Here is an 11,526-nt window from a genome sequence, read left to right as displayed (position 1 = left end):
AAATGCTTCAGACTCTAATCATTGTAGTGAATCTGGCTCGGTGAGCGACTCATGAACGGAACATGATGAGCCTATCATTTTTATTTTATCTTACTTTTATTTTGTCGTGCCCAAAATTAACCAATCAGAGCGCTGCATCTCCTGGCTAACAGGCTAACGCAGCATCTGGGTAGTGTTTGGTTCATTGCATCGCGTCGGCACAGAGAAAACAGAAACACCTGCACAGGTTAAGATGGAAATCTGCTGTTTTAAACCACTAATAGCTCGCAATACACTCGCCCTTCATTTCCGAGCATATCGCGTTCGTTAACGGGCTTGTTTGTCCGAAGGTCGGTCGGTGTTTATTCCGTTAGCCGGCTAGCGTAACACTTAACCTAGCGGTTATAGTCGACTCTGTTAGCTGGAGCGAATGAAGCTAAGCTAAGCTATCCAACAAACTGGGGTCAACACACAGGAACCAAGGTTATCGGTCTTTTACTATAAGTTAGTTTAAACTGGGTGTTTGTTTAAACCATTGCCCTTCTAAATAATGGAATTGGGCTTTGAGCTGCGAAATGTTGAAAGCCCGAAGTAACTTCCACGCGAAGCTAAAGTCAGTTTCTTGTTCGAATTTTTTCCGTTCCACCTTAAATGGTTCAGCAGTTACTGTAAGTATTTAAGGTGAAACGGGTATTTTCCGGCAGCAAGCTAACGAATAGGAAGCAATTTCGGCCTCGTACGTCCACAGTGGTTAACTTTAGTAGCTAGCGGTTGCTTAGATACGACTGGTTGTGATTAGCACAGCGCACTTTTTGCTCTGACTGCATCTGAATAGCGTAAGTTAGTTCCATAGAGTTCATAGTTATTTTGCTTATGCTGACATGTTATTTCAGATGAGATCAAGGGTGTTCAGCCATTATATAAGATGACTAATAATATCTAGCCTTAAAGTCCACGTCTAAAAGCTCCTTCACAGACTGCTGTTACATGAAATGCTTATGAACGCTGCCTGATGTCTGACACGTTGTTCAACTACAGTTTTGTGATAAAAATTTTGGCCTGAAATGTAAATGGAAGGACACAAGAAGTATGTTTTAAGGCAAAAATAGTCCCAAAAGGAAGCTTACTTTTTCAGACCGACCACTATTTTAGTCATCAACAGTATTTCATATTAAACCTCAGAAGACACGTGTAGGTTCACTGGTGGTTTTGGGTAATAAATCAAATGGCTATATTTGTGCTGTAGACACAGTGATCCCTGCTTTCGGTCACCACCAATGTAGAGAAATCTTCCTAGTCTGTTAAGTTTTTCTACGATGATTTCTCATCAAAAGGCACTGAATGACTTTGTTTACATCGCAACCACAGAATTTTGCAGAAATTTTGGTGGAGTGCCACTTTAACTAAGGGTATCTAATGTTAATCTGTTTTAACAATGCTGACGGAAGCTGGCTTTGTCAGTGTTTCTCAGTTCTGGCCCTGGATTCTCTCTGCATGTTTTAGAGTTTTCCTAACAGTTGAACGAAGTGAAAGTCATTGAAATGACCTGATGAGATGAATCAAGTGTGAAGCAGGCAAACCCTAAAATGTGCAGTGAAGGGAGAATCTAGGACCATGATTAGTGAACTAATTAGGTAAGTTTTCCATATGCCTGTCTGCTGAGGTAGCTGGCTGACACACATGCACTAGGGTGCGTTTGTGGTTCTCTGTGGTCTTGTGCAGCAGCTCCACTGCCAGTCTCTTACTCTCTTTTCTTCTTTCTAGATGTGTGGTGATCTTACTGCTGTAGACTGAAGAATTCCACCCAACCTGCTTGCCCACCATGCCCTTTGTCCTGCAGTAACCACCTTTCGGCAAAACAGTGTGCTGCGTCGTTTTTAACTGCTTCCAATAAGATGGAAACGGAAGCGGTAAGCTTTCTCGCTATGTGCTGTCCTACTTACTTACTGTGTTTGGTGGTGGCTTATGTTTGTGCGTGTGTGTGTTTTCCAGGCGGTTATCCCCATTTGGCAGAACAAACCCCATGGCGCAACCCGAAGTGTGGTGCGGCGAATCGGCTCCACACTACCGCTGAAACCTTGTCCTAGAGCATGTTTCCAGGTGAACACACACATAACTGTCTATAACTACATGTATAAGTTCATTTTTATTTCATTTAATCATTGCAGCCTGCAATAATTAAGTCCTCAATTGTGCAAGTTCCTACAAGCTTTCCAAATAGTTTCTGGTGCGGTGCATGATTGAGTGGGTCTTAATTAATTGTGATTAACTGCAGACTTTGGACTGATATGAGACAAATTTTTTGGCTTTTCTTACTTGGGCAAGATCCGTAATGCTTTTTTGTTTATGGACCTAGCTATTGTTGAATTGAAGCTCAAACTGATCTTTGTGCATCGACCAGGAGCTGCCAGGTCTTTCTCCGCTGCGGCACTTGGACGGCCCAATGGTGCCTACGCTGGCTGACATCGCCTGGATTGCGGCTGATGAGGAGGAGACCTATGCAAGAGTGAGGTGTGTCTGCTTCGCCTTGTCAGTATGGTTTATCATAAGCTATGCTATTACCCTATTACAGAGTTCTGGAATCAAGTTTATGTCAAATAAGACAAAGTCTGATCTCTTATTGCCACTGATCAAAACATGTTTCTCCAAAGTGTGTAATAAACCTGGGGGAAGCTTTGGAAATCTGGTAACATAAGTGGTGGGTGATGTGGGAGAAATGTTCACTCTGTGTCACAATACTTACTTTGTCTGTTAAGTTGGAATAGACAAAAAAAAAAAAGACGGTTGTTCCATATTAAAAAAAAAAAAAGAAAAACTAAATAGGAATGATTTTTAATCAGTGCTTCATTAAGTGTGCTGTGTTAAATAGGGCTAATTTTGCTCTCTCTATGAAGAAACATGCAGTTGTTTAGAGTATTGATATCAGCAGGTAGAGCCTATTTTTGGGAAACACTGTGATGCTGATATCGTGGGGAGGAAATTGGGGGAGTACATGAAATTGTTTTCTGCTTTTATGCTGTTTACATAAGAAGGGCTCCGTAATGTTTGTAACATATTTGCACTCTTAGAATGTTTTTACAATTCACATAAATGAAAAAGGTTTGTGCTGTAACCAATCCTTTCCTCCCACCGGTCAGGAGCGACACGCGTCCCTTCAGGCAGGAGTGGCGGCCGACTCCCCTGCTGGTGCTCCACAGAAACTCATCAGTGCCCAACTTCAGGCGTGAGGGCAAAAGGATGGAGGGTCTGAGGAAGCCGGGTGTGACTGCGCTAAACCGCACCACTGCCCTGCAGGATGAGCTCAGCCGACTGCGGGCTCAGATCGCCAAGATTGTGTCTGGCGAGACAGGTGGGGCAACTGGATGTACTGTAGAGCATAAAACAGCTGTCGTCTGGTTCCTTCTGCTTTCACTTAAATGTGTTTGCAGCTGTTATTACGTTATGTATTTTTACCTTCTCCAAAACACGCAAGCACTGGATGATTGAATGTTCAGAAACGTTATGGAAATCGCAAGTCATAGTGTGAATGTGCAGGAACCTGCCAAAGACTTCAGCTTTTGTGTGTTTGTCATTAGTATTTGGCAGTTATTAATTTGTTGGCCTTCAGATTAGCTGCCATGTTAGCTAGCTGCCAGATCAAATGACCATATAAAAGAACCTGATGTGGTGGAGATAGTCTGCTCTTCTACATTTTACATTGTCAAACAATCTAGGCTTTTACAGACATTAGACATGTTCAAGCCAAACCTGCTGTGATTGCTATTTTCAGCAGCTCCCCTTTCTGCGTTGTCTAAATGAGGAGTGTATAAGTGCATTATGCAACAGTGGCATTTGAATGGCGTTGCATAGCAGGATGCTTGCCAGAACAACAGGTTCATTTGGGAAAAGACTTGAGCTACTTGTGTAATCTATGCGGCGCTCTTTGAAATGTGCTTTGTGCTAAATTGCTTTATGGCTAATTAAAATTATTTGGAGCCACTTCTTCCTTAATTAAAATAAAACCAAAAAACATTTTTGCACTTGACCAAAGTACGTTGTATATAATATCACAAAGATTTGGTGTCTCTTGTCCCCGGGTTTAAAGTAATGTTGCAAAATTCTGTTGTCAGCATTAGTTGTTGTTTAGAGCCATGTTTTGTGTTCTGGACAGTGTTAACCATTAACGGTTATGGCTGTCTTATACGGTGCATTTCAAGAGTTTCTGTTTCAGCTCTTTTCTAGTTTATTTTCCATTTAATGTGCAGAACTGATTTACATTGAATGCATTCTTAGATTTTTGGTTTGACTGCTTCTGAGGTTAACCCTTAACTTAAACTAGTAAGAATTTTCACTGGTGAGTCACTGTTAGCATTTCAATTTCAAAAGTCCAAGTCTAGACATAATCCATGTCCGAGAAACCAGCCTAAAGTGAATCTTTAGGTTTGTGCTCTAGATAGAAGGCTGAGGAGTAAAGCTACTTTTACCCCACCAATTAGCCCTTTGTAAACTGCATGCCTAAATATATATACAAAAGTCTGGAATTCTGAGACTAATCTGTAGCTTTATGTGGTTTCTCTCCCAATGTGATGCACTGCTAGAGGTCTGCACAGGCATTAAAGTGAAGCCTGAGCCTACAACTTTGAGACCCGGGGGAAGCCCTGTTGGGCTTGGTGTGGTTGGACAACTTCTACATACTGTTTTCTGTGCCTGTGTTTTTCAGCCGGGGTTGCTAAAGCTATCGAAGAGGCTAGAAAAATTGCACTGATTAAAATACGACCATTCTTCATAGTTTATTGGTAATAGGTCCAGCTCCACATAGGACAGCGTCTGGGTCCGGACTACGTTTCGCCTCGGGTTTAGTGTTCTCCCTGCTCCTCACACTGCTGATCCAGCTAATTGGCTCATTAACCAAGCAGAAAAATCAGTAAAATGTGCAGGGCATTGGGAACCCAAGACCAGGGCTAAGAAACACTGATCTTTACGGTCTTATGCAAAACTTTGACCACCCCTGGTGAAATTACATTTTACGTTTTCTACATGAAAATAAGTCAACACATTCTCTACAATGCTCAATTTCTATTTATTTGCTGATTTTAACATATTGAGGCAAAATAAAAATATAAAATATGCCTTAATTTCTGCACAGGCCACATTTTATGGTTTTTATTTTTCCAGTATGTCACTAATTGTGCATTCAAACGTGTTCTGTGTAGAGGATCAGCTTTTAGCTACGCAGCACACTTTTGTCCATTTGTATGAATTTTAAAATTTTCACCAGACTGTTACTTTAAGTTTACTTCTAATTTTAAAGACACTGTATTTGTATACAAAGAAACATCTCAAGTATTTTGGGCTTTCCTTTGTTGGCCACTGTTCAACATATGATGTTCTGTTGCAACAGATGCCTAAATGGAGGTCTTCGTGAGTTTCTGATAATTGATGATCAGTGAAGTCAGTTTTTATGTTTCAGACTCGAACCCCATCACCCCTGACCTGCTCTCTCCTGATGACACCAGCATGGGTTTCTCCATGGCTCCTTTTGAGACAGCCGTGTACCAGCCGGCCGCCTCGGCCTCCTTCGTCATTAGCGACGTCACTGAGGAAGACGAGGGGGAGGAAGATGAAGACGATGAGGCGGAAGTGTCAGAGCTGGCACCAGACCCCATGCCGCCGGTCTCCATGACTGCGTCTGCAACCTTTGACCTTGATCGCCCTACTATGGACTTCCAGGAGGCAGAGGAAGATACAGTCTCGTTGTCCAAGTCCACGAGCTTCGCCGACGTCAAGGACATCCTGAGGGACATGAACCGCATGAAGATGTGCAAGGACAGGTGAGTGGATGCATTTGTGACCTTTCAAAAGAGGTTTTTGGATTGGACAGAAAATCAGCACGTCTCTGTGTATGCAGGTATTCTCGTGGCTGTACGTCATTAAGGGAGGAAGACTCTGCATCACTGATATCTGAAGCTCTGAGGAAGAAATTCACTCTGAGGGAAGACGACATCGGTGTGAAGAAGTAGTGCGTCTCCTCTGTCCTCCCTCCTCCTCCAGCTCTCCATGTAAGAGAGAATGAAAATGTTAAGCAGTGCTGTAGATACTGAATACCATTTGGACTAAGTGATGATAAAAATAAATAATTGAAGAGGTATCATCCAGGCAGAGCTATGTAGGCACACCCCTGCTGCGTATAGACAGTGGGATTTGGCCGATAGAAATTTTAGGGGAGTGAATTTAAAATAATAGATAAAATCAGTTGGTATCATTTTATATTTACATTTTACATTTTAATTTTATACTCCAACGGACGTAATTAAACTGTGCTTTGCTGTCACATGTTTGCCTGTTTTTGAGTTATCACACAACATAAACTCAGTCTTAATAATAATATATTTTAGCCCTGGGGGCGGAACTATCTAGAGTGCTTTGCGCTTTTGGTTTCTGCTACTTTTATGTCATCGGTTCTTATATAGTTAAGAAAATAAAAGTTTTTGCTGTGTTATAACATGTTATTTGCATGCTGAAGTTTGATTGGGATGTAATACCATTGTTGTGTTTATGTTCAGATTCTAGGGTTCAGCATGCATTGCCGTCATATACAACCCCATTTCCAAAAAAGTTGGAACGCTGTGCAGAATGTAAATAAAAATAGAATACATTGATGATGATGATGATAAATTGTGTAAACCATATTTTAAAGGAAAATACTAAAAAGACAACCAATGAAATGTTGAAACTGAGAAATTTTATTGTTTTTGTTTTTTGGCCATTTTTAATTTGTTGAAACACGTTCCAAAAAAGCTGTGTTGCGCTGTGTTGCGCTGTGTTGCGCTGTGTTGCGCTGTGTTGCGCTGTGTTGCGCTGTGTTGCGCTGTGTTGCGCTGTGTTGCGCTGTGTTGCGCTGTGTTTCATTACGTCTTCTTTTAATAACACACTAAGTGTTGGGGAACTCTGAGGAGACACATTGCTGTAGTGAAATGAAAGTGAAATGTTTTCCCATATAGGATTTCAGCTGCTCATCTGTTCGGGGTCTCCTTTGTCGTATTTTTCAATTCTTTACCTTCCAAATGCTTTCATTGTGCCAGTTCTGGACTTCACACAGGCCAGTTTAGCACCTGGACTCTTTTAATACATAGCAATGCTGTTGTAAAACATGCAGAGTGAGATTTGGCGTTATCTGGCTGAAATAATTTAGGCCTTACCTGAAAAAGAGGCGGCAGCATATGTTGCCAAAACCTGTATATGTTGTTCAACATTAATGGTGCCTTCACAGATATGCACATTGCCCATGCTATGTGCACTAATACACATTTTGTCTTTAGACTGGAGGGGACAGTGTCCATGAAGTGTCCATTTTCTTCCAAAAAGAATTGCAAATATTGCTTTGTCAGGACGCTTTTCCACTTCCACTCAGTCCATTTTAAATGAGCTTGGTCCCAGAGAAGGTGGCAACATTTCTGGTTCCTGTTTATGTATGGCTACTTCTTTGCATTTTATAGTTTTATGTTGTATTTGTGGATGCAGTGACAAACTGTTTTCACAGACAGTGGTTTTCAGAAGTGTTTCTGAGCCCATGCAGTGATTTCTGCTATAGAATCATGTCTGTTCCTAATGCTGTGCCACCTGAGGGACCAAAGATCATGGCCAGCAAATACTGGTATTTGGCCTTGTCCTTTGTATTTCTCCAGATTCTCTGAATCTTTTCATGATATTATGTACCGTAGATGATGAAAAGCAACACTTCTTTTTCTGATTTATGTTGAGAAACATTATTCTTGAATGTTGCACTGTTTGCTTGTGCAATCTTTACAGAGTGGTACATCTTTACTTTACATCTTTATCTATACCCAGTCAAAAATTCAAGTCAAACTTCAGTCACTGACTTTGACTTAATCTAGCTAACTTACATGTTTGCTATTTTTGTTATGTGTTTGTTTCAATTGTGCACATAGGTTGGTTGATTGGTTTACAGGTATAATTGATTATCAATCTCGATTGAGTATTTTGGGATTTTCGAATTTGAGATTAGATTGATAACACTTTGTTGTGCCCAGATGGAAAATGTAGGTGTTAACCTCAGCTTACAGAGTAAGCAGACTTTATATACGAAGAAATAAGAAGTTAAGACAATGTGATAATATAGAAGAGTATAAACAGGAATAGGGAATAAAAAGATTTTTTTCAAAATTCCAAACAATGCTGAATCCTCTGAATTTGCTTATTCTGTCTTAATTTAAGCTAACAGGTTTCTTTAATACAGCCTCTGGTGTTGGTTTATTTCTAAGAGCTCTGCATGATTCTCTTGTTTGTCTGCTTTTGTTGCTAGGCCAGTGCCTGTGGATTGTTGCCATGGAGACCCCATAACGCCCCATCAGCAGCAATGCAGAGTTTCCCCTGGCGATCTGCCCAGCCCCCGTCCCTCCCTTCATGATGCTGTACTGCAGTGAACACACCTGAAGGGGAAGGACAAGCTGTCTTGCGTAGTTCTGCTGACCACCAAAACACTTACAGAACATACATACACACCCCTCTGAGGCTAAGAGGAGCAGACGCGTGTGTGTGTGTGTGTGTCTGTTGAGTGTGTTGTGGAGGGTTGTGTGTTACATTTACAGAACATATTTTCATACCGTCAGTCAGACCGTTGACCCCTAATACAGTGTGGTGTGTTGTTCTTATTGGAAATCAGTCATGATGCTTTTTTATGTGGTTAATTTGAATAGGAGATAAAAAGGAATTACACAGATTTTTCATTTTTTCAGTCAGTCATTTAGGGTGGTTTGATGTAAAATGGCTTTTTTTTTTTTTTTTAACACACACAGTGGTGGTGATGGGAACCACTTACTACCAGTGACCCTAAACATGTATTCTGAGTTTTTATATGTTGATACTGCTAAATAGTCATAAATCATTTCTATCTACTTTGCAATCCCATGGCCAGCATGCACCTCTCCACCATGAATGGATTTTAATACATTTTAAACCAAAACTTTGTGAAAAACTGTTATAAAACAATGCCTTATACATCAGGCCATGTATTCTTAAGCTTTTCACCTGATATCTTTCTGCGATGCAGCTTTTAGACACATTCAAATCTTTGGACGTCTGGTTCCTGTCACCAACGCTCAGTTTTTCTAGAATGGAGCCTTTCACATCAGACCACTCTGACTTTCTTTACATCTTTAACGAATCTGTGAAATTGCCCTGTTTAACATCTACATTCATAGCATCTAAATTTACCTGTCTAGCAAGATTACACTTGTCCATCTCCTGTAATGTCACTCCATTCAACCATCATGCTTCTCAACACAACACAGTGAATCTCAACACAGGCCATCACCTCTTAATCCCACGCAGGATGTTCATTTTGTTAGATGTTACAAAACCTTTTGCTTTTAGCCTCTCTTGCCTCTTCCTGTCCCTTACAAAACCCTGCAATAGATACTTGAACCATGTTTGATGAATGACTAGTTTGCAATATTTACTTGTTTTTGTCAGTTTTATTTAACTAAAAACCAAAAAGCAGACATTTGAGCACTCGAGTTTTGTGTGCAATGCACACATTAGTTTGCCGTGCTGTGCTATCAATGTTGCTTTGTATACCTTTTTATTATTATAATTATTATTATTATTATTATTATTATTTGCTTGAGTAGCTCAGGGTTTCTACTTGAGCAACTCTAGCTGAAGTATTTTATCTGAGCCACAAGATAACCAATTACCAAGTTAAGAAAACACAATATAATCTAGCTGCTAGGTTTCGTGTCGTTTGCTGTGGGTTTTTGTTTATAGAGAAGCGTGGGACAGGGGGGAATAAATTTTGACTTTATACTGTACTGTGCAAGAATTAGAGACCACCTTTCGTTTAGGTTCCAATCAAAATGGCAATTAGGTCCAAGTTATTCGTTTTTCAGTTTCGGGGAAAATAACAGAATACATTAATACACACCTCCAAAGCTCAGTCTTAGAAGTTGGTTGATCTTTTTCTGAAGTAATTAAACACATTCAGTGATGTTCAGGTCTGGAATCTGGGGTGGTTCAGCTTCTTGGTTTGATGTGTCCATCTCCTTTTCTCAATGAGGTTCTTCTTAACAGCTACATGTCCTTTCAGACCCATAGCGCTGAGTGGTCTCCTCACAGTGGGAGGATGGACAGAAACACCTGTGGATGTTTTCAGATCTGAAGCAGCTTGATTTTCTCCTCTCTCTCAGAGATGGAAGCTTTAAGTGCTGTTTATCTGATGGGGGCAGTTTTGGTGTCTACCAAGTCTTCCAGGTGGTTGTTAGAGATCCCATTTTCTTGTTTTAGAAACTTCTGTTTTTTCACTTTGACTTTCGCCTTCCTTAAACTCTTCATAAATATCTCCTGAAAAATTAAAAATTTACATTGAATGTCTGTTTTGATAGGAAACTAAATGTAGGGTGGTCTCTAACTTTATGCACTGAACTGTATGTTGGCCAGACTGTACATATGTTACAACGTGTGGTTGCGGTGTGTGTATAGCTGCTGTTGCTGCCTCTTTAGTTTAGGATTTTCTGTATGTGTTTTATATGGATGATGATGTTGACTCACAACGTTACAGAGTCTGAAAGAACGTGCTTTGTGATGATCTGCATGTGTGTCTTGAAGACTGAACTAAAGTTTGAAGCATTGAATGCCAACTGTGTGTGTTACCTTGTATGTGTTTCTAGTCGCCTTACCCAGCCTCTTGCCTCTATCAATTCCTCTACTGTGGGTTAAGTAGGGATTTATTTATTGGTTTAGCCCTAAGTTAAGAGTTTCTGTCCACACTGAATGGTTTCAAATGCAAAGTCAATGCACCGAGTTTACTAAAATATCATGGGATATTCTGTTCAAATTGGTATACTTGACTATATAAACCACAAAATCGTCACTGTTGGAACAAAACCTTGTATCTCTTTTTTTATAGCATTTGAAAACGGCAGCTAGCCGTAGGAGTGTGTTTAAATTTCAGGAGTTGACCAATAGCAGTGGTCAAGAAATACTTAGAATGTTTTTTTTCCTTCTCATGTTCAGTTACAATTTGGAGATATAAGGTTTTGTCAGGCTGACAATATGCTGTTAGTAGTGTTGACTACTGCTAACTGACCCCTCATAGCATTCATTCATTCTTAACTTGACCTTTTTTGGCTTAAATATTCATCAAACTGACACCTGTGTGTGCCATTCTGTCAAGATGAATTGGCCTTCAACATCTTCTGAGCCATAATCCTCTCAAACTTAGTAATCAATGCAATATACACTTTATAAATGAACAGGCTTGCAGATTTTCCACATTTCTACAGCTGAAGTCAACACTTCACCCTCCTTGACAAGCCTGCACACGGTCATGAGTGCAAAACACTGCTCTCAAGAGACCTCAAAAGCTGTTTCACTGATAATGGTGCCCCTTGTGGGGAATTTTAACCTGCTAAATGTGAGTGAGTGAGTTACAAGCCAGGTCAGTGAGGTAACCTTGCATCAAAAATTATTCTAAAATGGAACTAGCTGTCACTAAAGTAAGCTCTTTACTTTCACAACTGCCAGACCAGTTTGTTTTGTTTTACAATGTTA

At 40.3% G+C, this 11,526-nt stretch overlaps 1 protein-coding gene across 2 annotated transcripts; it reads left to right on the top strand.

The window, feature by feature from the left end:
• The first annotated feature begins 134 nt into the window (after window positions 1-134).
• mtfr1l (mitochondrial fission regulator 1-like) lies at window positions 135-10,126 on the top strand. 2 transcript variants are annotated; one of them, XM_017707833.2, is made up of 8 exons: window positions 135-226; window positions 1,744-1,889; window positions 1,972-2,079; window positions 2,381-2,490; window positions 3,117-3,328; window positions 5,429-5,789; window positions 5,867-6,017; window positions 8,282-10,126. In XM_017707833.2, the coding sequence occupies exons 2-7, from the start codon at window positions 1,875-1,877 to the stop codon at window positions 5,976-5,978; spliced, it is 918 nt and encodes a 305-aa protein (XP_017563322.1). In that variant the 5' UTR covers window positions 135-226; window positions 1,744-1,874; the 3' UTR covers window positions 5,979-6,017; window positions 8,282-10,126. The 2 variants fall into 2 exon arrangements, with proteins under 2 accessions (XP_017563322.1, XP_017563323.1); XM_017707834.2 differs by lacking the exon at window positions 135-226 and adding an exon at window positions 309-462.
• The last annotated feature ends 1,400 nt before the right edge of the window (window positions 10,127-11,526 follow it).

The sequence above is a fragment of the Pygocentrus nattereri genome, chromosome 10 (genome assembly GCF_015220715.1).
Source record: "Pygocentrus nattereri isolate fPygNat1 chromosome 10, fPygNat1.pri, whole genome shotgun sequence".
Lineage (NCBI taxonomy): Eukaryota > Metazoa > Chordata > Actinopteri > Characiformes > Serrasalmidae > Pygocentrus > Pygocentrus nattereri.
Note: the sequence above shows the minus strand (reverse complement) of the source record. Positions and strands in the feature narration are given on the sequence as shown.